Below are 27998 nucleotides of genomic sequence, written 5' to 3' on the forward strand. Positions count from 1 at the left end.
TTGAGACAGAGTTTCACTCTGTTGCCCAGTCTGGAATGCAATGGCACTATCATGGTTCCCTGCAGCCTCAACCTTCCAGGCTCAAGTGATCCTCCCACCTCAGCCTCCTGAGTTGCTGGGACCACAGGCATGCGCCACCACAGCTGGCCAATTTTTTAAAAATTTTTTCTACAGACAGGGGTCTCACTATGTCTAGGCTGGTCTCAAACTCCTGGGCTCAAGCCATCCTCCTGCTTTGGCCTCCCAAAGTGCTGGGATTATAAGACTGAGCCACCGAGGCTGGTCATCATGGTCCTTTTCTCGTGGGGGTTTCATTTCATTGTGTCAATGCTATCAAGTCTGTAAAATATGCCAGTCAAACCTCAACACTCCCCATCTTTCTCTGCCTCACTTTCCCCCTACCCTTTGGGGAAGGTGACATTCTCTGTCTCCCTTATTTTTTTCTAGTTGTCTGCCTTCCTACTAGGAGGAGTGTCATTTTTGTGTCTGGCTTGTTTACTGTTGCATGTCTGTTGCCTACAAGACAGCTGGGCAGGTGACAGGTGTGAAATACATTGTTTTCGGGCTGGGCACGGTGGCTCACGCCTGTAATCCCAGCACTTTGGGAGGCTAAGGCAGGCAGATCACGAGGTCAGGAGATCGAGACCATCCTGGCTAACACAGTGAAACCCCGTCTCTACTAAAAATACAAAAATATTAGCCGGGTGTGGTGGTGGGCACCTGTAGTCCCAGCTACTCCAGAGGCCGAGGCAGGAGAATGGCAAGAAGCCAGGAGGTGGAGCTTGCAGTGAGCTGAGATCACGCCACTGCACTCCAGCCTGGGCAACAGAGCAAGACTCTATCTCAAAGAAAAAAAAAAAGAAAAAAATACACTGTTTTCAGGGAGTGAACAAATGAATGATAAGTGCTCCTAAAACATTAGCTTATTTTTATTTTTGACATTACATCTTTCATAAACTAATCATGAGAATTCATTATTGGTAAAGGGACCGCAGATAGACGTGGCATACAACACTAAAAAATGATACCTGTCGGGGTTTGATTTTTTTTTTTTTTTTGAGACAGTCTTGCTGTGCCCAGGCTGGAGTGCAAGGACATGATCTCAGCTCCCTGCAACCTCCTCCTCCCAGGTACAAGTGATTCTCCTGTCTCAGCCTCTGGTAGCTGGGAATATCAGCATGTACCACCACACCCAGCTTTTTTTTTTTTTTTTTTTTTTTTAGTAGAGACAGGGTTTCACCATGTTGACCAGGCTGGTCTCGAACTCCTGACCTCAGGTGATCTGCCCACCTCGGCCTCCCAAAGTGCTGGAATTACAGGCATGAGCCATGGTGCCCAGCTTGTTTTTTGTTTTTTTGAGACAGAGTCTTGCTCTGTCCCCCAGGCTGGAGTGCCATTGTGCCATCACGGCTCACTGCAACCTCCACCTCCCAGGTTCAAGTGATTATCCTGCCTCAGCCTCCCGAGTAGCTGGGACTACAGGTGCGTGCCACCACACCTGGCTAATTTTTGTGTTTTTGGTAGAGACAGGTTTTCACCATGTTGGCCAGGTTGGTCTCGAACTCCTGACCTCAAGTGATCAGCATGCCTTGGCCTCCCAAAGTGCTGGGATTACAGGTGTGAGCCATCGTGCCTGGCTCTTTTTTGTTTATTTTTAAATTAAAATTAAAATGTAGGCCAGGTATGGTGGTTCATGCCTGTAATCCCATCACTTTAGGAGGCCAAAGCAGGGGGATCACTTGAAGCCAGGAGTTTGAGATCAACCTGGGCAACATAGCAAGACTCTGTCTCTACAGAAAAAAAATTTAACTAGCCAGCTGGGTGGTGGTGCGTGCCTGTGGTCCCAGCTACTGCGCAGGCCAAGGTGGTAGGATCACCTGAGCCCAGGAGGCAGAGATTGCAGTAAGCCATGATCGCACCACTGCACTACAGCCTGGGAAACACAGAGGGAAAAAAGGGCAGTCAAGCTCTGCGGCTCATGCTTATAATCCCAGCACTTTGGGAGGCCGAGGTGGGAGGATCACTTGATCCCAGGAGTTTGAGACCAGCCTGGACAACAAAGTGAGACCCCCATCTCTACAAAAAAAAAAAAAAATTAAAAATTAACCGTGATTAAAATATAAATGTAATTAAAAATTACATTTAATTAACAATTAGTCTCAAAAAATTTAATTTAAATGTTCAGATCTTAAGGGAACAATATAAGGAATCCTGAAAATTGGATACACCATGTAATTAAACACCCAAATCAAGACTCAGGATATTGGCCAGGTGCACTGGCTCACATCTGTAATCCCAGCACTTTGGGAGGCTGAGGTGGGCAGATCACTTGAGTTGAGGAGTTCAAACCAGACTGGCCAACATGGCAAAACCCCGTCTCCAGTAGAAATATAAAAATTAGTTGGGTGTGGTGGTGGATGCCAGTAATCCCAGCTACTTGGGAGGCTGAGGCAGGAGAATTGCTTGAACCCAGGAGGTGGAAGTTGCAGTGAGCCAAGATCGCGCCATTGCACTCTAGCCTGAGCGACAAAGCAAGACTCCGTCTCAATAAATAAATAAATAGTCCGGGTGCAGTGGATCATGCCTGTAATCCCAACACTTTGGAAGGCCAAGGCAGGTGGATCACCTGAGGTCAGGAGTTCGAGACTAGCCTGACCAACATGAAGAAATCCCATCTCTACTAAAAATACAAAATTAGTCCAGCATGGTGGCACGTGCCTGTAATCCCAGCTACTCGGCAGGCTGAGGCAGGAGAATCACTTGAACCTGGGAGGTGGAGGTTGCAGTGAGCCAAGATCGTGCCATTGCACTCCAGCCTGGGCAACAGAGTGAGAATGACTCAAAAAATAATAATAATAAAAAGATAAATTCTGAATGTTCATTGGTGGGCTTACAGTCCCCTTCTCTCTCTGGCTTACCCTAAATTTATGCTGAGACTTGATCAGGGTCCTGGAGGGAAGCAAGTGGCCAGTCCCAAGTTTAACTGGGAGCGTTTATGGGCAGTTTATGGAGGGATGGGCAGAGTGGAGAAAGCCACAAAGGATGGGGTGGCACCAGGGGACCAGCCGAAGTGGGCACGAAGCCATCGCCAGCCTAGGGCAGAAGGGACAGGGAGGGAATCTATTACTGTCTCCAGGGACTGCTCGAGTTCCCAGAGGAGCTGCGGCTCAGAGGAGGGGAACCACAGCCACTGTGAGTGCAGGATGCAGGGAGGGGCCCAGGAAGCAAATACTCTGACCTCTCTCCACCGACCCTGCGGATAGAGTTTGCACATGACGTTCTCCCAGGGCCCCCAGCCAGGGAGGGAAGGCTGAGAGTGACCCTGCGGTGGAGGAGGGTCACGTGGAGAATCACCAGCACTTTTCCAGCAGAACTTTCTTGGTGCATTTTTCCATGCAGGTCCAAGTCTGGCCACGAGGGGTCAAAAGAGCACCCGGATTCCCAATGAAAGGGCCGCTTTCGCAGCGCTGGGCCACTTTCCCAGAACCTGGGCAATGGGGAAGTGATGAAAGGTAGGTAGTGAAGGGATGAAAGGTAGGGAGTGAAGGGAGGAGGAGAAGAGGCTTTGACCCAAGAGCGGCAGAAAACTGTCTTCTAGACCTAAGGGTGATAGGATAAGGCTAGTGCAAACTCCATCCACGGGGTCGGTGGAGAGAGGTCAGGGTACATGCACTTCCTGGGCCCCTTACTGCTTCCCTTAGTCCCACAGTGGCCGTGGCCTCCTCCTCTGAACCATAGCTCCTCTGGGAACTCTGCCTGTCCCTGGAGATGGGTAACAAATTCCCTCCCTGTCCCTTCTGCCTTAAGGGTTGTGATGGCTTGGGTCTCACTGGGGCTGGTGTCCTATCTCCATCATAGCTCTGGTCACTGCTGGCTGAATAGGAGTTCCGCAGTGGACAAGTTCAGAAAGGGAGGGTTCAAATGGCTGGTGCATAAGACAATGTGACTGTAGAGGGTGTTGGCTTTAAAAAAAGTGAAGGATCAGGCCGGGCGCGGTGGCTCAAGCCTGTAATCCCAGCACTTTGGGAGGCCGAGACGGGCGGATCACGAGGTCAGGAGATCGAGACCATCCTGGCTAACACGGTGAAACCCCGTCTCTACTAAAAATACAAAAAACTAGCCGGGCGACGTGGCGGGCGCCTGTAGTCCCAGCTACTCCGGAGGCTGAGACAGGAGAATGGCATAAACCCGGGAGGCGGAGCTTGCAGTGAGCTGAGATCCGGCCACTGCACTCCAGCCTGGGTGGCAGAGCAAGACTCCGTCTCAAAAAAAAAAAAAAAAAAAGTGAAGGATCAGCCCGGGTATGGTGGCTCATACCTGTATTCCCAGCACCCTGGGAGGCTAAGGCGGGCAGATCACCTGAGGTCAGTTCGAGACCGACCTGGCCAACATGGTGAAAACTCTTTATTAAAAAACACAGGCTGGGCATGGTGGCTTGCGCTTGTAATCCCAGCATTTTGGGAGGCCGAGGTGGGCAGATCACGAGGTCAGGAGATCAAGACCATCTTGACTAACACAGTGAAACCTCGTCTAAAAATACAAAACAAAATTAGCCGGGCGAGGTGGCGGGCGCCTGTAGTCTCAGCTACTTCGGAGGCTGAGGCAGGAGAATGGCGTGAACCCAGGAAGCAGACCTTGCAGAGAGCCGAGATCGCACCACTGCACTCCAGCCTGGGTGACAGAGTGAGACTCTGTCTAAAAGAAAAAAAAAAAGAAAAAAATACAAAAATTTGCCAGGTGTTGGGGCAATCACCTGTGTTCCCAGCTACTCAGGAGGCTGAGGCAGAAGAATCACTTGAACCTGAGAGGCAGAAGTTGCAGTGAACTGAGATCATGGCACTGCACCCCACCCTGGGAGACAGAGCAAGACACCATCTCAAAAAAAAAAAAAGTTTCATTTTATGTTATTTTAATTTTCTTGAGACAGAGTCTCACTCTGTTACCCAGACTGGAGTGCAGTGGTGTGATCTCGGCTCACGGCAACCTCTGCCTCCCAGGTTCAAGGAATTCTCCTGCCTCAGCCTCCGGATAGCTGGGACTACAGGCGCCCGCCACCTCGCCCGGCTAGTTTTTTGTATTTTTTAGTAGAGACGGGGTTTCACCGTGTTAGCCAGGATGGTCTCGATCTCCTGACCTCGTGATCCACCCGTCTCGGCCTCCCAAAGTGCTGGGATTACAGGCTTGAGCCACTGCGCCCGGCCTTGTTTTGTATTTTTTAATAGAGATAGGGTTTCACCATGTTGGCCAGGCTGGTCTGGAACTCCTAACTTCAAGTGATCCACCTGCCTCAGCTTCCCAGAGTGCTGGGATTACAGGTGTGGGCCACCGCACCGGGCCAGAAAGTTTTATTTTAATCCAAGTTAGAGCAAGATGGTTTCTATTGCTTGCTTCCAATGAAGACCTAAATAACAATGGTCCCTCATCACAAGCACTGTAACACACTGATATGGTTTGGCGGGGTCCCCACCCAAATCTCATCTTGAATTCCCAGGTGTTGTGGGACGGAACTGGTGGGAGGTAATTAAATCTTGGGGAAGGTCTTTCACATGCTGTTCTTGTGATAGTGAATGAGTCTCACAAGATCTGATGGTTTTACAAAGTGGCATTTTGGCCGGGCACAGTGGCTCACGCCTGTAATCCCAGCACTCTGCGAGGCCGAGGTGGGCGGATCACGAAGTCAGGAGATCGAGACCATCCTGGCTAACATGGTGAAATCCTGTCTCTACTAAAAATACAAAAAATTAGCTGGGCGTGGTGGTGGGCACCTATAGTCCCAGCTACTCAGGAGGCTGAGGCAGGAGAATGGCGTAAGTAAACCCAGGAGGCGGAGCCTGCAGTGAGCCGAGATGGCACTACTGCACTCCAGCCTGGGTGACAGAGCAAAACTCCGTCCCAAAAAAAAAAAACAAAAAACGAGTGGCATTTCTCTGCACAAGATCTCTTCTCTTCTCTGCAGTCATGTGAGCTGTGCCTTTCATCATCCACCATGATTGTGAGGCCTCCCCAGGCACATGGAACTGTAAGTCCAATAGACCTCTTTTTTTTTTTTTTGTAAATTACCCAGTCTCAGGTGTGTCTTTATCAGCAGCATGAAAATGGGCTAATACACTAATACACACACACATCCATACACATACACAACTGTGTAGGCACACACCATACAAATACACAGACCCAGACACACCATAGTGCACGTGTCTTTATTTCTGGATGATATAAAAGAAAAAACTTAAAAAACACCCCAAACCAAACACCAGTGGATACCCAACGCAATGTGATTCCCTCATCCCACCCGGATAAATAGAGACTTCTGTCAGTCTACCCTCCCGCCCCCATAAACCCCTCTGCTATAGACATACTCTGGGTATATATTACTCTACACGGCAATAGACATCTCCCGAAAATAGAATTCCTGCCCTGACACCTGACTCTTCCCTGGCCTCATCAGACCACCCGCCACTGTAGCACACTGGTGTCCTTGCCCCCCGTGGTCAGGGCCATGCTGTCATCCCACAAGAAGGCCACATTTGTCACGTGGCTGCTGTGTCCACCGTACTTGTGGCTGAGGGCCTGTTACAAGGAAAGAAGTAAGTGAAGAAAGGTCAGTGGGGACAATGCCACTCTATCATGGTCATCTTGTCTTGACCCAGTTCGTCTCTGCTCTTCCTTTTTTTTTTTTTTTTTTAAATCACTTAGGTTAGAGTGAAGTCACTGAGGCATGAGCACAGCTTCAATGCAGCCTCAACCTCCTGGGCTCAAGGGATCCTCCCACCTCAGTCTCCCGAGTAGCTGGGATCACAGATATGCGCCACCATACCTGGCTAATTTTTTTTACTTTCATAGCGATGGGGTGTCCCAATGTTGCCAGGGCTAATAAGCCCTTGAAGAATCAACGGAGGCCAGGTGCGGTGGCTCACGCCTGTAATCCCAGCACTTTGGGAGGCCAAGGCAGGAGGATCACAAGGTCAGGAGATCAAGACCATCCTGGCCAACATGGTGAAACCCCGTCTCTACTAAAAATATAAAAATTAGCTGGGCGTGGTGTAATCTGAGCTACTTCGGAGGCTGAGGCAGGAGAATCGCTTGAACCAGGGAGTTGGAGGTTGCAGCGAGCCGAAATTGTGACACTGCACTCTAGCCTGGCGACAGAGTGAGACTCCATCTCAAAAAAAAAAAGGAACCAACAGAAGAGCTGCGTGTGGTGGCTCACGCCTGCAATTCCAGCACTTTGGGAGGCCGAGGTGGAGGTGGATTACTTGAGGTCATGAGTTCGAGACCAGCCTGGCCAATGTGGTGAAACCCAGTTTCTACTAAAAATACAAAAAATTAGCTGGGTGTGGTGGCACACATCTGTAGCCCCAACTACTTGGGCGGCTGAGGCATGACAATCACTTGAACCCAGGCGGCGGAGGTCACAGTGAGCCGAGAGCATGCCACTGCACTTCAGCCTGGGCGACAGAGGTAGACTGTCAAAAAAACAAAAACAAACCAACAAAAAACCCAGCAGGGCAACTGAATTGGTTTATTGAACAAGTTAATGGCATAAATGCAAGAAACAGCATGCACATGGGGAAGGCTGTTCTACATGCTGAGATTTGAGACATAAGCAAATGCAGTTTGGACCCTGATTCAGACAAACCAACCGTAGAAGGCCAGTCTGGGGCACATCAGGGACATGTGAATATGTACTGGCTATGAGATCATATTTAGGAATTGATGTTTTGTTTTTGCCTCCCTAGGGATGAGGCATATAAGAAATTAATGTTGGCCGGGCGCGGTGGCTCAAGCCTGTAATCCCAGCACTTTGGGAGGCCGAGACGGGTGGATCACGAGGTCAGGAGATCGAGACCATCCTGGCTAACACGGCGAAACCCCGTCTCTACTAAAAAATTCAAAAAAACTAGCCGGGCGAGGTGGCAGGCGCCTGTAGTCCCAGCTACTCGGGAGGCTGAGGCAGGAGAATGGCGTGAACCCAGGAGGCGGAGCTTACAGTGAGCCGAGATCTGGCCACTGCAGTCCAGCCTGGGCGACAGAGCGAGACTCCGTCTCAAAAAAAAAAAAAAAAAAAAAAAAAAAGAAATTAATGTTGCCGGGCGCGGTGGCTCACGCCTGTAATCCCAGCACTTTGGGAGGCCGAGACAGGCAGATCCCCCGAGGTTGGCAATTCAAGACCAGCCTGACCAACGTGGAGAAACCCTGTCTCTATTTAAAAAATACAAAATTAGCCAGGCATGGTGGCGCAAGCCTGTAATCCCAGCTACTTGGCAGGCTGAGGCAGGAGAATCGCTTGAACCTGGGAGGCGGAGGTTGCAGCAAGCTGAGATCGGGCCATTGCACTCCAGCCTGGGCAACAAGAGCGAAATTCTGTCTCAAAAAAAAAAAAAAAAAAAGAAGAAGAAATTAATGTTAATGAGTAGGAGTGGTCAGAGGCTTGTGGATATGTAAGAATTCTTCTTCTTTTTATTATTATTATTATTATTTTGAGACAGAGTCTCACTCTTTTGCCCAGGTTGGAGTGTAGTGGTGCAATCTCAGCTCACTGCAACCTCTGCCTCCCAAGTTCAAGTGATTTCTCATGCCTCAGTCTCCTGTGTAGCTGGGATCACAGGCGCCCACCACCACCCACGACTCATTTTTTTGCACTTTTTTTTTTTTTGAGACGGAGTCTTGCTCTGTCGCCGGGGCTGGAGTGCAGTGGCCGGATCTCAGCTCACTGCAAGCTCCGCCTTCCGGGTTCACGCCATTCTCCTGCCTCAGCCTCCCGTGTAGCTGGGACTATAGGCGCCCGCCACCTTGCCCGGCTAGTTTTTTGTATTTTTTAGTAGAGACGGGGTTTCACCATGTTAGCCAGGCTAGTCTCGATCTCCTGACCTCGTGATCAGCCCGTCTCGGCCTCCCAAAGTGCTGGGATTACAGGCTTGAGCCACCGCGCCCAGCCTTTTTTGCATTTTTAGTAGAGACGGGGTTTCACCATGTTGACCAGGCTAGTCTTGAACTCTTGACCTCAGGTGATCCACCTGCCTCGGCCTCCCAAAGTGCTGGGATTACAGGCATGAGCCACCGTGACCGGCCAGAATTATCCTTATTTTTTTAGACATGAATGCTCAATTTAGAGGGCTAAAAGATAACCTATGTGTTTTTGTGTGTGTGGTTTTTTTTTTTTTTTTTTTTTTTTTTAAGACAGAGCCTTGCTGTCGCTCAGGCTGGAGTAAAATGGCACGATCTTGGCTCACTACAGCTTCTGCCTCCCGGGTTCAGGCAATTCTTCTGCCTCACCCTCCCCAGTAGCTGGGATTACAGTCATGCACCACCAGGCCTGACTAATTTTTGTTTTTTTTTTTTTTTTTTTTTTGAGACAGAGTCTCACTCTGTCACTCTGTTGCTCAGTGCAGTGTCGCTTAGTGGAGTGCAGTGGCATGATCCTGGCTCACCGCAACCTTCGCTTCCCGGGTTCAAACGATTCTCCTGCCTCAGCCTCCTGAGTAGCTGGGATTACAGGCACCTGCCACCACGTCCAGCTAATTTTTGTATTTTTAGTAGAGTTGGGGTTTCGCCATATTGGTCAGGCTGGTCTCAAACTCCTGACCTCAGGTGGTCCATCACCTTGGCATCCCAAAATGCTGGGATTACAGGCATGAGCCACCACACTCGGCTACATATGCAGTTTCTTAAAACTACAGACCAGGACAGGTGCTGTGGCTCATTCCTGTAATCCCAGCACTTTGGGAAACTAAGGTGGGGAGGATTGCTCAAGTCCAGGAGATCAAGACCAGCCTGGGCAGCAGGGACCCTATCTCTATCAAAAATACAAAAATTGGCCAGGTGTGGTGATGCACGCCTGTAGTCCTAACTACTCAGAAGGCTGAGGTGGGAGGACCACTTGAGTCCAGGAGGTCAAGGCTGCAGTGAGCCGAGATTGTGCCATGCCACTGCACTCCAGCCTGGGCAACAGAGTGAGACCCTGTCTCAAAAATAAAAAAAGAAGAGAAAGAAGAAAGAAGAAACAAATGAAATAAATATACCAAATTTGGTAATAGTTGAACATCGGTAACAGGTACAGGAGGGGTCACTGTACTAGTCTTTCTGCTTTTATGCATGAAAATTTCCTAGGAAAATGCTGAAAAAACCCCTCTTCTGTTAGAACCAGAGAATGGTAAAATTAACGTCCAGCTTTTTTGTTTGTTTGTTTTCGTCTTTGTGTTGAGACAAAGTCTTGCTCTGTCGCCTAGGCTAGAGTACAGTGGTGCAATCATGGCTCACTGCAGCCTCAACCTCCTGGGCTAGCAATCCTCCCACCTCAGACTTTCTTGTAGCTGGGACTACAGGCGTGCACCACCATGGTATAAAACACACATGCACCACCATGTGTGTTTTATAGAGATGGGGGTCTCACTTTGTTGCCCAGGCTGGTCTTGAACTCCTGGCCTCAAGCGATCCTCCTGCCTCAGTCTTGCAAAGTGTTGCGATTACAGGTGTGAGCCACTGCACCTGACCTTGGCCTCCCTTAAAAACTTGTAAGATCTGGTTGTATATCCTGTGCCCAGGTACATAGTAGGTGCTCAATAAATATTTACTGAGTTAACAAGGATAAAAGAACCAAAGAGCTCAGAATTGCAGTTGCTCAGAATTTTCGAGAACCACGTCTTCGGCTGGGCACGGTGGCTCACGCCTGTAATCCCAGCACTTTGGGAGGCCAAGGCGGGTGGATCACGAGGTCAGGAGATCGAGACCATGGTGAAACCCTGTCTTTACTAAAAATACAAAAAATTAGCCAGGCGTGGTGGCGGGCGCCTGTAGTCCCAGCTACTCGGGAGGCTGAGGCAGGAGAATGGCGTGAACCCGGAAGGCGGAGCTTGCAGGGAGCCGAGATCACACCACTGAACTCCAGCCTGGGCAACAGCGCGAGACTCCATCTCAAAAAAAAAGAGAACCATGTCTTCAGCATGGCACACTCTGAAATTCATCCACCTTTGGATTAAGAAAGGCCCTTGGGATCAAGACCACTGTCCTCCTTGTACAGATGGGGAAACTGAGGCTTAGAGAAGGGGTGGGGTTGGACCAGAGCTGCCTGAATCTTGTCCCCACCCCTGCTTGCGACCCCTGTCCACCCCCATCTCCCCAAGGGACTCACTCGAGGCTGACAGCAAGGGTAGCTAAATAGGTGAACTTTGCCAAAGTCATCCGCTGAAGCCAGCAACTTCCCATCATGGGAGCGGGCCACAGCGTTGATATCAGTGCCGTCCGCCCCCTCAGACCAGATCCCTGTGGGCAAGATGGAGGTAAGTTGTAAGATGTCAGCTGGAGCCAGGGACTGCCGAGAGGAGCAGACTGCCACACCAGCCACCCTAAGTTGTTCCAACCTAGCCTGTATCTATCCAAGGATACGACTCAGAATGACCTTCTTAAAATGTGAATCTGAGCCTGCCCCTGCTCTGCTCAAAACCCTTCCATGGCTCCCTGGTGACCTTAGAAGAAGGTCTATGGTTCTAAGCCTCAGCGGGCTCCATGCACTGCTCCAGCCTCATCCCTCATCAGTGCTCCCGTTATAGCCACCCTGCCTCCCTGCATTTCTCCGAATGCCACGCTCTGTGTCACGCCTGGGCTTTTGTATGTGCTATTCCCTTTGCCTAGAGACCGCTTTCCTTCTTCACTGCCCTGGAAAGTAACTGCTCATCCTCCAGGTCCTAGCTCAGATGTCTCTTCCTCCAGGAAGCCCTCCCTGATTCCCTCCAAGACTAGGCCAGATGCCCTACCCTGGGTTTCCCTGTCCCAGCCCTGCTCACTCTGGGTCATCACCGTCTGGGGACAAGTCTGCCTCCTCAACTGGACTGAGAGCCCCAGGAGAGCAGGGCCCTCAGTCATGGTCACTGCCAAGCCCATGGCGGGCACAGAACTGCTCAGGGAGTATGTGTTCGCTGATTTCGTGCCTGAATGAAGGGGTGGCTAGGGCACCAGCAGTGTGGTCTCTCCTGGCCAGTTACCATGCCCATTTGGTTTCATTTTATTACAGCTCTAACCAGTCATCTCACTCTACCCTTTCCTCTTACACAAACACAGCCCACATGCAGTAAAGGAGTGAGCTTCCCACACTGGAGGTAAGCAGTAAGACTCTGGAAACCACCAGCGGGGATGTCTCTCAGAACTCCTGTCCTCAGTGAGACCTCTCTCATTCCAGAACTCACCAAACACCCCAAACCCCAGGACACAAGTAGCTGTGGCCCACTCCACGTTCCTCACAGCATCTGCACTGGTGATCTGCTTACAGGTAGCCGGGTCCCCTGGGGCAGAAAATGGGAGGAGACATTCAGAGTTGGAAGAACTACGCAGTAAACCCATCCCTTTCTTAGATAATGGGAGCTGAGGTCCAAGACAGAGGAGGCTAAGGTCCCAGGGCTCATTCCACCTGTCAGGACTGGTTGAGAAGGCTGCATGCTGGGTCTTCACAGCCAGCAGCATAAGCGGGAGCATCTGCTTTGAAACCTGCATCTGGCAGGGCGTGGTGGCTCATGTCTGTAATCCCAGGAGGCAGCATGAGCCACCACATCCCGTTGGATCACCTGAGGTCAGGAGTTCGAGACCAGCCTGGCCTAGATGCTGAAATCCCATCTCTACTAAAAATACAAAAATTAGGCCGGGTGTGGTGGCTCATGCCTGTAATCCCAGTACTCTGGGAATCCGAGGCAGGCAGATCACCTGAGGTCAGGGTTTAAGACCATCGTGGCCAACATGGGGAAACCCCATTTCTACTAAAAATACAAAAAAAAAAAAAAAAAAAAAGCTGGGCGTAGTGGCAGACACCTGTAATCCCAGCTACTCAGGAGGCTGAGGCAGGAGAATCGCTTGAACCTGGGAGATGGCGGCTGCAGTGAGCCGAGATCACACCACTGCATTCCAGCCTGGGAGACAAGAGGGAAACTCCATTCCAAAAAAAAAAAAAATACAGGCCGGGCGCAGTGGCTCAAGCCTGTAATCCCAGCACTTTGGGAGGCCGAGACAGGCGGATCACGAGGTCAGGAGATCGAGACCATCCTGGCTAACACAGTGAAACCCCGTCTCTACTAAAAAATACAAAAAACTAGCCGGGCGAGGTGGCGGGCGCCTGTAGTCCCAGCTACTTGGGAGGCTGAGGCAGGAGAATGGCATGAACCCGGGAGGCGGAGCTTGCAATAGAGCTGAGATCCGGCCACTGCACTCCAGCCTGGGCGACAGAGTGAGACTCCGTCTCAGAAAAAAAAAAAAATACAAACAGAAATATTAGCTGGGCATAGTGGTGTGCTCCTGTAATCCCAGCTACTTGGGATGCTGAGGCAGGAGAATGGCTTGAACCTGGGAGGTGGAGGCTGCAGTGAGCCAAAATGGTGCCACTGCCCTCCAGCCTGAGCAACACAGTGGGACTCCATCTCAAAAAATAAAAATTAAACAGCTGGGCGCGGTGGCTCACACCTGTAATTCCAGCACTTTGGGAGGCTGAGTGGGCGGATCACGAGGTCAGGAGATTGAGACCATCCTGGCTAACACGGTGAAACCCCGTCTCTACTAAAAAATTAGCCGGGTGTGGTGGCAGGCGCCTATAATCTCAGCTACTCGGGAGGCTGAAGCAGGAGAATCACTTGAACCCAGGAGGCGGAGCTTGCAGTGAGCGGAGATCGCACCACTGCATTCCAGCCTGGGGGACAGAGCAAGACTCCGTCTCAAAAAATATGTAACAATAATAATAATAAATAAAAATTAAAAATTAAAAAATGTAAAAAAGAAACCTGCATCCCTGCATCCTACTCATCCAACCAGAAAGGGGAGGAATTGACTAAAAGTGGGGTACACCAGGGGGAAAATAAGCCAGCAGTCCCTGAATTCCAAATCAGAACCAGCCTTGAATACTAAGGGAGCGAGACCTGAAGCCCCTGCCTCCTGTCCCAGAATTCAGGGAAGTCTGCAAATGAGACGGAGGAAGAAATATCTCTGGGTCCCGGAGAACTCACAGTACAGAATCTCATAGTCCCCGGAGTTGGTGACAAAGCAGCTGCTGTCCTGGGCCCAATCCAGGTGGGTGATAAAACTGGAATGGCCCTGCGGGGGAGGGAAGGGATGGTGTTAGAGCTGCAGAGGGCGGAACCAAGGAGAGGGGGACAGGATTAAATCAGGAAAGTGGAAGGTCAGATACAGAGGTAGGGCAAGAACACAAGGGGACTAAAGGAAGGATCCACAGGCCTTTGGAGTGTGGGGGCAGGGCCAGACTACTGTGGGCGGGGCCAGACTGTGATGGGCAGGGCTAGACAAAAAGCACTTAGAACACAATGGGAGTTTAGAACAGGTGGGCAGAGCTAGACACGGAGGAGCTGGCTTTGAATGTGAGGGGCGGGGCTACACAGAGGGGCGGTCTCGGAACGTGAGGGGCGGGGCTACACAGATGGGGAGCTTAGCACGTGGGGCGGGGCTACACAAAGGGGCGGGCTTAGAACACACGAGGTGGTGAATGTGTGGGCGGGGCCAAGACTCCTTGCTCTGATCAGGGCAGTCAGTTGAGTGTTGAAAGCTGCGCTCCCTTGAGGTAGAAAATTGGTTAATTCTGCACCCCCTGGGCGGGGTGGCGGCGCGGGCTGGGGGCCACTGCCCACTCACCGAGCACTTGCCCAGGCGGCTGACCTTGCGGCCGCCCTGGTCCACCGTGTACACGTACACCAAGTTGTCGTGGGAGCCCACGGCCAGGTACGCCCCGTCTGGGGGAGGGGGAGGGGGGCTATGAGGAGGCACCCAGGCTCTGCCCCCTCCTCGCCCAGACTCAGCCCCCTCAACAGTCCCCAGCTCCATCCCCACTGCATCCCTCATAGGCCTCCCTTCGAAGGCTCCACCCCTCCCCCTGCCAAGAACTCTGAGCCTCTGTCCCCTGGCCCTGCCGCTTGGGTGTCCCAGGCCTGCCGCTTACCTGGGGAGAATTTGACCACTGAGATCTGTTCATTGCCGTCTGTGTGGATAGCCACCAGGTCATGGGTCTCCGTGTCCAGCAGCAGCCATCTTGAAGGAGAGGGCGTGGTGGGGGGAGGAGGGGTGAGATGATCTGACAGAGAGGGGCCGCAATCTGTGGGGTCTGAGGGAGGGATCAGAAGGACCCCAGAAAAGATCTGGGCTGGGCACGGTGGCTCAGGCCTATAATCCCAGCACTTTGGGAGGCCGAGGCGGGTGGATCACTTGAGGTCAAGAGTTCAAAATCAGTCTGGCCAACATAGCGAAACCCCGTCTCTACTAAAAATACAAAAATTAGCCGGGCGTGGTGGCGCATGTGCTTGTAATCCCAGCTACTCGGGGGGCTGAGGCACGAGAATTGCTTGAACCTGGGAGGCAGAGGTTGGCGTGAGCTGGGATCGTGCCACAGGACTCCAGCCTGGGCAACAGAGCAAGATTCTATCCCAAACAAAACAAGGCCAGGTGCAGTGGCTCACGCCTGTAATCCCAGCACTTTGGGAGGCTGAGGCAGGTGGATCACTTGAGGTCAGGAGTTCGAGACCAGCCTGGCCAACATGGTGAAACCCCATCCCTACTAAAAATCAAAAAAATTAGCCAGGCATAGTGGTGGCCACCTGTAATCCCAGCTACTTGGGAAGCTGAGGCAGGAGAATCCCTTGAACCTGGGAGGCAGAGGCTGCAGTGAGCCAGAGGAATATTGAGGGATCGGGGCTCACTAAATAGTGGGATTTGGGCAAGTAGGAGAGAAGGAAGAAGGGCCAGTTACCCAGGGAGCAGAGAAGCCCTCCCGAAATGCTCTCCTCAGCTTTACCTGCCAGTCACTGTACCCACAGCCAGGACGGAGCCACTGGGGTGGAAGCCGGCTGAGCGGGCAGGGTCCTGAGAAGGGAGAGAGAAGAGGCAGGGCTCAGAGCTGGGGCCCCATGTCCATCTGGCCATTCTCCTGCCTCAGGGCCAAGTCTAATCTTGGGATGAGGGCTCTCCCCTGCCTCTGCTGCCCTTTGGGACACCACCGCCCCAGACACCATGGCAGCCATTCCTCTTTCCATTCCTGTAACATGTTAGCCCGAACAGAAAACATTCCTCCTGTCACCACTGTCCCAGGATCCTTCCTTACTCCTAAATTCCCACAGCTTTATTCATCCAAGACAACTTCTTTAGATAATTTCCTAGATGTGGGAATGCTGGGACAAAGGGCATCCAGAATTTTAAGACTCTTTTTATTTTTATTTTTTTAAAATTTTTATTTATTTTTTTGAGATGGAGTTTTGCTCTGTCGCCCAGGCTGGAGTGCAGTGGCACAGTCTCAGCTCACTACAACCTCTGCCTCCCAAGTTCAAGCAATTCTCCTGCCTCAGCTTCCCAAGTAGCTGACATGACAGGCACCCACCACCACGCCCGGCTGATTTTTTTTTTTTTTTTTCACTTTTTGTAGAGATGGGGTTTTGCCATGTTGCCCAGGTTGGTCTCAAACTCCTGGATTCACACAATCTACCTGCCTCGGCCTCCTAAAGTGCTGGGATTACAGGTGTGAGCCACCACACCCAGCTGAAATTTTTATTCTGTTTACATTTTGATTAATTGTGAATAGCCATGTGTGGCCAGTGGTTACCCTATGGGACAGTGTAGCTCTACACTTGACTGTTGCAGCAGTCACACCTTCCTTGAACTCAGCGGCTCCTGACTCCCCGCTCCTCATGGCAGCTCCCAATAGGATGGTTCTGTGTCATCCTGGGTTCCCTTCCAGTCAGGAACCTACTCCTCCAACCCTTCTGAGAGAGCTTCTAAGCACCCAGTTCCCTGGACAAAACCCCCACCCTGCTTAAAAAGACCTTGTTTGGGCCAGGCTTGGTGGCTCATGTCTGTAATCCCAGCACTTTGGGAGGCCAAGGTGGGCGGATCATGAGGTCAGTTCAAGACCAGCCTCACCAACATGGTGAAACCCCGTCTCTATTAAAAATACAAAAATTAGCTGGGCGTGGTGGTGTGTGCCTGGAATCCCAGCTACTCGGGAGGCTGAGGCAGAAGAATTGCTTGAACCCGGGAGGCGGAGGTTGCTGTGGGCCGAAATCATGCCATTGCCCTCCAGCCTGGGTGACAGAGTGAGACTCCATCTCAAAGAGAAAAAAAAAAAAAAAAAAAAAGACCTTGTTTGGTTTCAGTCTAATGTGCTGAGCTCTGATACATGGAGAAAGGTAGTTCTGTTGGAACGGTGCGTTTCCAGTCCCCGGGCCCCTCACCTCAATGATCCTGCTCCACAGGGGCTGGTGGGACTCTGAGCTCCACAGATGCACCAGCTTATCCTGCCCACAGGTCACAAACTGGGCCTGACTGGGGTGTGTGGCCAGGCCCCACAGCTCTTCCACGTGGCCCTGGTGGAAAGGGAGGACAGCAGGATGGAGACAGCAGCCCTGGCCTTTTCCCACCCAACCCTAATCCAACCCAACCCTAATCCAACAAGTGCTGGATAACTCACCCTGCCCCAGCGGGACCCAGGGAAGACCTTTCCCGGTGTGTCTGAAGGGGGCCTCGATTGGGCATCTGAACCCATGCCCTAGTGTGTGACTCAAGGCAAACCCTGCCCCTTCTCCAGGGACCTCTGCTTTCTTCTTTGCACAATGGGAGGCAGGAGGGCATGGTGGCTCAGAGCTTGATCTCAGGGGTCAAATAGGCTGCACCCTGGCTACACATCTCCCAGGTCTCCAGCTCCAAGGATCTGGGAAGGCCCTCCTGGAGTCTGCCTGCAGCCAGACAGAGCCCAGAGGTCTGAGGGACCTCATGGAGGGCACTAAACCTGATGGCTCTGACCCTCGGCCTTCTATTACTGACCGAGGGCAGTCACCTAGGCAGGTGACATCTCCTTGGAACCTCAGCTTGATCGTCTGTAAAATGGAGCCAATTGGTATGTGTGCCTCATAGCATTCTTGTGCTTACTCAAATCATGGATGGAAAATGCTGGCCGGGTACGGTGGCTCAGGCCGGTAATCCTGGCACTCTGGGAGTCTGAGGCAGGAAGATTGTTTGAGCTCAGGAGTTCGAGACCAGCCTGGGCAACATGGCAAAATCCCATCTCTACATAAAATACAAAAATTTGCCAGGTGTGATGGTGCACACCTGTAGTCCCAGCTACTTTGGAAGCTGAGGCAGGAGGATCCCTTGAGCGCAGGAGATGGAGGTTGCAGTGAGCCGAAATGGCACCACTACATTCCAGGCTGCGTGATATAATAAATAAATAAAATGCTAAACATAAGGATAATTCAGAGAATGTGGTCACAAAATGGAAATGTCTAACTATTATTATTTATAACAAGTTTTTTTTTGAGACGGGATCTCACTCTGTTACCCAGGCTGAGTGCAGTGGTAGGATCTCAGCTCATTGGAACCTCCACCTCCCAGGTTCAAGCAATTCTTCTGCCTCAGCCTCTTGAGTAACTGGGATTACAGGCACATGCCACCATGCCCAGCTAATGTTTTGTATTTTTAGTACAGATGGTGTTTCACCATGTTGCCCAGGCTGGTCTCGACTTCTGATGTCAAGTGATCGGCCTGCCTCGGTGTTCCAAAGTAATATTAATATTACAATTAATAATTATTATAGCCAATATAATAGTGTGGGCTGGGCGCAGTGGTTCATGCCTGTAATCCCAGCTCTTTGGGAGGCTGACGTGGGTGGATCACCTGAGGTCAGGAGTCTGAGACCAGCCTGGCTAACATGGTGAAAACCTGTTTCTAATACAAAAATTAGCTGGGTGTGGTGGTACATGCCTGTAATTCCAGCTACTCGGGAGGGTAAGGCAGGAGAAGCTCTTGAACCTGGGAGGCAGAGGTTGCAATGTGCCAAGATTGTACCACTGTGCTCCAGCCTGGGTGACAGAGTAAGACTCTGTCTCAAAAATTAAAAAAAAAAAAAAAAAAAAAAGTATAAATATAGTGTTTCCTGGTAGGTGAGTTCTTTAATTGGGTCGGGGATAAGGGAGGGAGGGAGGAGGCCAGGAAGGGAGGAGCAGGCATTTGAGCTTCGAGAAGAAATGCAAGCAGACTGCAGCGGGGCCTTCCCCAATCTGTGGAGCTGGAGACCGAGAGGTGTGTGGCCAGGGTGTCTGCAGCCATGGGACAACCTGTAGGGACACTCACCAACCTGAAGGATGCCACCCCCAATCAGAGTGGCAGGAGGCAGCACAGTTGGAACAGGGGCCTGGGGCCCCTCTGCTGTGCTCGGAGTTAAACTCTTGGTTGCTGGATCCTGGGAAGGGGTCCTGGGTCAGGGCCAGGTCAGAGAAGGGACAGAGCAGGGAGGTGAGGAGAACTAGGAGTGGGGAGGAGGAGTGGATAATGCAGGGAAGACAAGGGAAGAGTTGGGAAGAGGGAGGGGTGAAGTGGAGGGAGGCGCACCTGGACCAGCAGCGAGAAGCCTGTGTGCACGGAGCCCTGCAGGATGGAATTGCGGGTGGTCCCCACATACAGTGTGTCACCGTGGCCCTCTGCCACAGTGCGCACAGGGCCAAAGTCCTCGGGGACCTAGGTGGGCAGATAAGAGGGAAGAGGAGTAGGATGCACACAGGGGTGGGCGTGGGGTGACATGCTGTGGGGAGGAGGGTCTGGTGTTGGCAGCCCTGGTGAGATGGGGGGGTCTCTCCACCCCCATCTGAGCCCACTGCCCCTCCTCACCTCCACTTCCTGCAGCTTGCTGTAGTCAGAACCCCACAGGACCACCCGCCGATCACGGCCCCCTCCGGACACCAGCGTCCCGTCCCGCAGGGCGCAGAGCCCAAACACGCCACCGTCATGGGCGCCCAGCACCGCCTGTGTGATACGGTTCCCACCTGCAGGGTGGCCAGGGGCAGGGTCAACAGGGAGAAGCGACCCCTGTGCTGACCCCTGAAAGCATCTTGAACTCTCAAGCCTATGTCCATACATTCTCACCCACCTTTCCACCTTTCTTTTTCTTTTTCTTTTCTTTTCTTTTTTTTTTTTTTTGAGACAGAGTCTCTCTGTCACCCAGGCTGGAGTGGAGTGCAGTGGTGCTACCTCGGACCACTTCAACCTCTGCCTCCCAGGTTCAAGCGATTCTCCTGCCTCAGCCTCCCAAGTAGCTGGGATTACAGGTGCCCGCCACCACACCTGGCTAATTTTTTTTCTAGTAGAGACGGGTTTCACCATGTTGGCCAGGCTGGTCTCAAACTCCTGACCTCAAATGATCCACCCTCCTCGGCCTCCCTAAGTGCTGGGATTACAGGCATGAGCCACCATGCCCGGCCCCACTTTTCCACCTTTCTATCTGCTCTTCCACCCACCCAACCACCCAAGCGACTGCCACATACCCACTCAAATATAATACCTTATCATCCATTCATTAAACCATCTGAACTAACATCTACCCATCCATCCATCCATCCTTTGGCCCATACACCCACCCGTCCATCCATCCACTCACTTATCTACTGGTCTGTTAGATGAACACTATCCACTCATCCATTCATCACCCATCCATCCACCAGACTATCCATTCATCACCCTACCCATTCATCCACCCATCTCTCTACTGATCCATCCAGTCAGCCACCCTGCCATCTACCCATCAACCCACCTCTCATCCAATCATTTGCCCTCTCTTGTTTTTTGTTTTGTTTTGTTTTGTTTTTTGAGACAAAGTCTTGCTCTGTTGACCAGGCTGGAGTGTAATGGCACGATCTTGGCTCACTGCAACCTCTGCCTCCTGGGTTTAAGTGATTCTCATGTCTCAGCCTCTGGAGTAGCTGGGATTACAGGCATGTGCCACCACACCCGGCTAATTTTTGTATTTTTAGTAGAGACAGGGTTTCACTCTGTTGGCCGGGCTGGTCTCAAACTCTTTGACTCAAGTGATCTGCCCGCTTCAGCCTCCCAAAGTGCCAAGATTACAGGCATGAACTATGGCACCCAACCTAATAAAGACAATTTTTTAAAAAGAGAGGGCAGGCTGGCTGAGCGCGGTGGCTGATGCCGGTAATCGCAGCACTTTGGGAGGCAGAGGCGGGCAGATCATGAGGTCAGGAGATTGAGACCATCCTGGCTAACATGGTGAAACCCCGTCTCTACTAAAAATACAAAAAATTAGCTGGGTGTGGTGGCAGGTGCCTGTAGTCCCAGCTACTCGGGAGGCTGAGGCAGGAGAATGGCATGAACCCGGGAGGCGGAGCTTGCAGTGAGCCGAGATGATGCCACTGCACTCCAGCCTGGGCACAGAGCGAGACTCCATCTCAAAAAGAAAAAAAAAAAAAGAGAGAGAGGGCAGGCTGAGGCGGTTGGATCACTTGAGCTCAAGGGTTCGAGACCAGCCTGGACCACATAGCAAAACCTCATCTCTATAACAAATACAAAAATTACCTGGGCCTGGTGGTGGGCACCTGTAGTCCCAGGTACTTGGGAGGCAGAAGGATCACTTGAGACTGGGAGGCAGAGGTTGCAGTGAGCTGTGATGGCACCACTGCACTCTAGCCTGGGCGCTAGAGTGACACCCTGTCTTAAAAAAAAAAAAAAATTATTAAAAAAAATTTTTTTTTTTGTTTGAGACAGGGTGTCACTCTAGCCCCCAGGCTGGAGTGCAATAGTACCATCTCTGCTCACTGCAACCTCCACCTCCTGGGTTCAAGCGATTCTCCCACCTCAGCCTCCCGACTAGCTGGGATTACAGGTGCTCGCCACCATGCCAGGCGAATTTTTGTATTTTTAGTAGAGATGGGGTTTTGCTATGTTGGCCGGGCTGGTCTTGAACTTCTGACCTCATGTGATCTGCCTGCTTCGGCTTCCCAAAGTGCTGGGATTACAGGTGTGAGCCACCGTGCCTGGCCTAAAACCTTTTAAAAGTAAAGATGAGGTCTCACTATGTTGCCCTGGCTGGTCTCAAACTCCTGGGCTCAACCAGCCCATCCTCTCTTTCAGTCAACTACCATTCACCAGTTAATGCATCCTTCTATCTACCCATTTTAGGCAAGGTGCGGTGGCTCACGCCTGTAATCCCAGAACTTTGGGAGGCCGAGGCGGGTGGATCACTTGAGGTCAGGAGTTCAAGACCAGCCTGAGCAACATGGTGAAATTCCCTCTCTACTAAAAATACAAAAATTAGTTGGGTGTGGTGGCACGCGCCTGTAGTCCCAGCTACTCGGGAGGCTAAGGCAGGAGAATCGCTTGAATCCAGGAGGCAGAGATTACAGTGAGCCGAGATCGCGCCACTGCATTCTAGCCTGCACAACAGAGTAAGAATCCATCTCAAAAACAAGCAAACAAACACAACAAAAACAAACAAACAAAAAAACACAAAAAACAAACATCCACCCATTTTCTATTTTCCCATCTATCTACCCATTCACCCCTCTATCTACCCATCTGGCAATCGGCCTATCCATTCTTTCATCCATTAACCCATTCAATCAATAATTCTTTAACCAGTATTTGCTCTGGGCCCAGGTTCATATGGGGACACAGTGGTGACCAAGGCAACCACACACCCTACCCTTGCAGGGCTCATTGTAGGTCAGCGCCAACCCCAGGTGTTCAGGCCCAGAAGACTCAGGTGCACACCCAGGAGACTGTGAGATCCCATAGAGGGCTCCACCCAGCCAGGTGAGTCAGGGAGGGCTTCCTGGAGGAGGAGATAGCTGAGCAAGGATCGGGAGGTGGGGTAGGAGTCAGCTGGGACAAGAGAGGACGGGAAAATGTTCCAAGTGGAAGGAACAAGTTTCTGTTGCAAAAAGCAGAGAGTAGGCGAGACTATCGATAACTGAGGGAACTAATAGAGATTTGGTGTGATTAAGTGTAACATACAAGGGCATGCATGTCAAGGCAGGAGACGGCAGGGCCAGATCAGGCAGAGTCCTGGAGGCCTCAGTGAGGAGCATAGACTTGTCATAAGGGAACCTGGGAGCAATGGAAGGGGAGGGATTGGGTCAGATTCACATTTGCTTCTGGGAACAAACCTAATTGGAGGTGGCGAGGCTGAAGACTGTGAGGTCAGGAAGGAGACGGAGATAGAAGAGGAAGAAACAATAATTCTCTTTAATTCCCATCCTTCAAGACTCAAATGTGGTTTCACTTCCTCCAGGTGAGCTGGGCTCTCTTTTTTATTTTTATTTTTTTATTTTTTGAGATGGAGTCTTGCCCTGTTGCCCAGGCTGGAGTGCAGTGGCACTGTCTCAGCTCACTGCAACCTCTGCCTCCAGGGTTCAAGAGATTCTCCTACTTCAACCCCCCCCCCCCCATGTAGCTAGGATTACAGGCACCCACCACCATGTCTGGCTAATTTTTTTTTTTAAGCAGAGTCTTGTTCTGTAACCCAGGCTGGAGTGCAGTGGTGCAATCTCAGCTCACTACAACCTCCACTTCCCAGGTCCAAGCAATTCTCACACCTCAGCCTCCCAACTAGCTGGGATTACAGGCACATGCCACCACACCTGGGTAATTCTTTTGTATTTTCAGTAGAGACAGGGTTTCACCATGTTGGCCAGGCTGGTCTCGAACTCCTGACCTCAAATGATCCACCTGTCTTGGCCTCCCAAAATGCTGGGATTACAGGCATGAGCCACTGCACCCAGCATGTTATTATTATTTTTTTATTTTTTGTAGATACGGGGTCTCACTATGTTGCCTAGGCTGGTCTAGAACTCCTGGGCTCAAGCAGTCTTCCTGCCTCGGCCTCCCAAAGTACTAGCATTACAGGCATGAGCCACTCTCCTAGCCTCAACCCATTAGTTTATTAATAAAGTCATCCAGCCCGGCGCGGTGGCTCAAGCCTGTAATCCCAGCACTTTGGGAGGCCGAGACGGGTGGATCACGAGGTCAGGAGATCAAGACCATCCTGGCTAACACGGTGAAACCCCGTCTCTACTAAAAAATACAAAAAAACTAGCCGGAGGTGGTGGCGGGCGCCTGTAGTCCCAGCTACTCGGGAGGCTGAGGCAGGAGAATGGCGTGAACCTGGGAGGCGGAGCTTGCAGTGAGCTGAGATCCGGCCACTGTGCTGCAGCCTGAGCGACAGAGTCAGACTCCGCCTCAAAAAAATAAAAAATAAAAAATAAAAAATAAACAAAAATAAAGTCATCCATTGATTGGAACAAGCATTTCTTCACCCAACCATTGGCTAAGACAATGAAGTCATTTATTCATCCAATCATTGATTAACTTCTTGGAACAATCTGTTCTTCATAACACATTAATCCATTGGCTGAAACAACCATCCATTCATTCACTCACTCATTCACTCATTCGTTCATTGCTGTATAGATCCACTGCCTGAGACAAAACCTATTCACTAACATAGCCATTAGTGGTAACAACCCACTCATTTGTTCCTTTACCCAGTCACTCTCCCTTTAAGGAGGATGACACATTCATTTACTTATTCTTCCATCCATTTCCTAGGATCACACCTTCATTCATTCCTTCGTTCACTCATTCATTGATCCACACTCTGGGACAAAGCACTTGTCCATGCATCCATTCATCTGTCCATCCGTCCTTCCTTCCATCCGCCCATCCATCCATTCATCATCTAACCACAACTGAACTAACCCATTCATTGATCATCTGGACTTGATCCCTAACAGGGGATTTCCAGAGGTCAAGGCAGAGGGGAGTCAATAAAGATTTCCTGGAGATGGGAATATTTGAGCTGAGCCTTGATGGGGGTGTTGGAATTGGACATCCGTTTACACTCATTCCACACAAGCAGCATTCCACGAAGGGAGGCAGAGCCAGGAGTGTTTGGGAAGACTGGATTGGGGACCAAACAAATAGGGTGACACTGACCTTTGCCCCAAACATAGAGGTTCCCCCCAGAGTCCCCCGTGACCACGTCGCCACCTTCCAAAAAGGTCACACACAGCACATACTTCGGTTTCTCATGTTTCTAAGGTGGGAGAGGAAAGGAAGGTTTCAGAGCGTCACTGAAGCAGGTAGCCTCCCAGAGGTCATCTGTCACCCAGGACCGTGGCCAGGGAATCCCCTGTATGCATTTGGGTGTAAGCCTCTGCGTGGAGCATCACTTCTCCCACCTGCCTCCATCCCGCCTGCAATGCTCTGGTGGCCTAGAGGTTCTGACCACAACTGTCTCGCTTTCCTACCCCTGGGCCCACTTCCTGCCCTCTCTCTGGTCCCCCTGACTCTTTTTTTTTTTTTTTTTTTTTTTGAGACGGAGTCTTGCTCTGCCACCCAGACTGGAGTGCAGTGGCCGGATCTCAGCTCACTGCAAGCTCCGCCTCCCGGGTTTACGCCATTCTCCTGCCTCAGCCTCCCGAGTAGCTGGGACTACAGGCGCCCGCCTCATCACCCGGCTAGTTTTTTGTATTTTTAAGTAGAGACGGGGTTTCACCGTATTAGCCAGGATGGTCTCGATCTCCTGACCTCGTGATTCGCCCGTCTCGGCCTCCCAAAGTGCTGGGATTACAGGTTTGAGCCACCGCGCCCGGCCGACTCTTTCTTTTGAGACATAGTCTCACCTGTCATCCAGGCTGGAGTGCAGTGGTACATATCGGCTCACAGCAACCTCCACCTCCCGGGTTCAAATAATTCTCCTGCTTCAGCCTCCCAAGTAGCTGGGATTACAGGCCTGCACCATTACGGCCGGCTAATTTTGTTTTGTTTTTGTTTTTGTTTTTGAGATGGAGTCTCACTCTGTCGCCAGGCTGGAGTGCAGTGGCACAATCTCGGCTCACTGCAACCTCCGCCTCCTGGGTTCAAGCGATTCTCCTGCCATAGCCTCCCAAGTAGCTGGGATTACAGGCACCTGCCACCACACCCGGCTAATTTTTGTACTTTTTTTAGTAGAGACGGGGGTTTCACCATGTTGACTAGGCTGGTCTCGAACTCCTGACTTCGTGATCCACCTGCCTCCACCTCCCAAAGTGCTGGGATTACAGGCGTGAGTCGCCGCAGCCGGCCTGGTCCCCCTGACTTCTCCACTCCTGTCGGCGCATCATTCGTCCTGTCTCTCCTCCTCCTTCCTCATCTTCAGTCTGTCTCTCTATGTCCCCTTCCCTGCCTCACTTCTCCTTCTCAGTGTCTCTGTTTCATCCCCATGCCCAGTGTTCTCTGGGCTTCCCTTTGTGGGGTGGAAGCCCCATCTCTCACCAAAGGCAATGAGCCCTATAGGAGGAAGCCCCGTGTCTTCCCACCCTCTGCTTCCCACTCAATTTGTCTGCCTCAGCTTGTGGCTCTCTCAGCCAGGCAGCCTCTGAGTTCCCTGATTATCCCTCATATTGACAACCGCAGCACCCCAGTTTTTTTTGTTTCTGTTTTTGTTTTTTTGTTTTTTTTTGGAGACAGGGTCTTACTTTGTTACCCAGGCTGGAGTGCGGTGGCACCATCCTGGCTCATTGCAGTGTCAACCTCCCTGGCTCAAGCAATCCTCTCACCTCAGCCTCCCAGGTAGCTGGGATTACAGGTGCGCACCACCATGCCAGTTAATTTTTGTATTTTTTGTAGATATGAGGTCCCACCATGTTTCCCAGTTTGGTCTCGAACTCCTGGGCTCAAGGGATCCTCCCACCTCAGCCTCCCAAAATGCTGGGATTACAGGCGAGAGCCACCTCGCCACAGTACCCATTTGTTGAGCATTTACTATCTGCTAGGAGCTGCTATACTCTTCATCCCTTTGAGTTCTCACGACTTTTTTTTTTTTTTTCTGAGACAGGGTCCCGTTCTATCACCCAGGCTGGAGTGATCACGGCTCACTGCAGCCGCAGACTCAGGTGATCCTTCCACCTCATGGTGCCCAGCCACCCTCTTAAATCCAGAGTTAAGGCGGATCATCACCATGGTATGGAGAAAGAAACTGAGGCCCCAGCAGGCAACATCTCAGCGTCCCTGTAACCCCAAACCCCTGCCACCCTGTGGGGGATCTTACTACCTCCCTGCCTGTCCCTGACTACCTCTCTCAGGGCCAGCCTGTCCCCCAAATCCCTGGCACTCACCTCAAAGAGGCCTTGCCGCTTGCTCAAGCTGCCCCCCTCCAAGGTCCAGAAGTAGATGTGAGATTTCCCACAGGTGATAAGCACAGTAGGGTCCGTGGGGTGGAAGGTGGCCACCAATACAGCCTCGTTGGAGCACTTTGGGGGTGGGGGAGATTCTGAATGAAGATCTCAAAGTCCCCAAGGCTACTATACCCGCCCCTCACAGGACTGCCCTATACAGCTGTTTGGGTTGTATGCTGCACACGTGAACTTTTCCTTTTTTTTTTTTCGAGAAGGAGTCTTGCTCTGTCACCCAGACTGGAATGCAGTGGCATGATCTTGGCTCAGTGCAACCTCCGCCTCCTGAGTTCAAGCAATTCTCCTGCCTCAGCCTCCCGAGTGGCTGGGATTATAGGCACGTGCCACCACACCCAACTAATTTTTGTATTCTTAGTAGAGATGGGATTTCACCATGTTGGCCAGGCTGGTCTCGAACTCTTGACCTTGTGGTCCGCCTGCCTCAGCCTCCCAAAGTGTTGTGATTACAGGCGTGAGCCACCGCGCCCGGCTTTTTTTTTTTTTTAGTAAATAAATAGAACAAAACCCAGGTTTCCTGCCCCCAGCCAGGATAGGTGTGCAACCCGAGGCAAGTATGTCTTCCCCTCACCATGCCTCATCCATAAAATAGGTCACCTTCCAGAGAGGCAAATCGAGACACCACAGGACTGCAGAGTCAGCAGCCACCTCAAACCCACCCTTCTGTTGGGCCTGGTCCACTGCACCGCATATCCCCACATCCTCACCAAGGCCCTACGAGGAAGATGCTACTCACCAAGGCCCTACGAGGAAGATGCTACTATTATCCCCATTTTATTTTATCTATTTATTTATTTTTTTTGAGACAGGATCTCACTCTGTTGCCCAGGCTAGAGTGTAATGGTGCAATCATGGCTCACTGCAGCCTCAAACTACCAGGTTCAAGCGATCCTTCCACCTTAGCCTCCCAAGTAGCTGGGACTACAGGTGCACGCCACATCCAGCTAATTTTTTTTTTAAGTGCCAGGGTTTTTTTTTGTTTTTTTGTTTTTTGTTTTTGAGACAGAGTTTAGCTCT

The 27998-nt window shown here is 51.3% G+C and overlaps 1 protein-coding gene across 7 annotated transcripts in view; it reads right to left on the reverse strand.

The window, feature by feature from the left end:
• Positions 1-6183: 6183 nt before the first annotated feature.
• Positions 6184-27998, reverse strand: part of EML2 (EMAP like 2) — a 38661-nt gene continuing 16846 nt past the window's right edge. For 6 of the 7 annotated variants that reach the window (XM_033223703.1, XM_033223702.1, XM_033223701.1 and 3 more), the window contains 12 exons: positions 26907-27041; positions 24745-24844; positions 19630-19784; positions 19354-19479; positions 17202-17333; positions 15773-15840; positions 14924-15012; positions 14620-14717; positions 13980-14067; positions 12183-12278; positions 11132-11262; positions 6185-6570 (listed from right to left, as the gene is read on the reverse strand). In XM_033223703.1, coding sequence (XP_033079594.1) covers positions 6445-6570; positions 11132-11262; positions 12183-12278; positions 13980-14067; positions 14620-14717; positions 14924-15012; positions 15773-15840; positions 17202-17333; positions 19354-19479; positions 19630-19784; positions 24745-24844; positions 26907-27041 — 1344 coding nt within the window. In that variant the 3' untranslated portion in view covers positions 6185-6444. Of the gene's footprint in view, positions 6571-11131; positions 11263-12182; positions 12279-13979; positions 14068-14619; positions 14718-14923; positions 15013-15772; positions 15841-17201; positions 17334-19353; positions 19480-19629; positions 19785-24744; positions 24845-26906; positions 27042-27998 lie in introns of all 7 variants that reach the window. The other variant, XR_004440419.1, reaches the window with a different exon arrangement.

The sequence above is a fragment of the Trachypithecus francoisi genome, unplaced genomic scaffold (genome assembly GCF_009764315.1).
Source record: "Trachypithecus francoisi isolate TF-2019V2 unplaced genomic scaffold, Tfra_2.0 Lachesis_group12, whole genome shotgun sequence".
Taxonomy (NCBI): Eukaryota; Metazoa; Chordata; class Mammalia; order Primates; family Cercopithecidae; genus Trachypithecus; species Trachypithecus francoisi.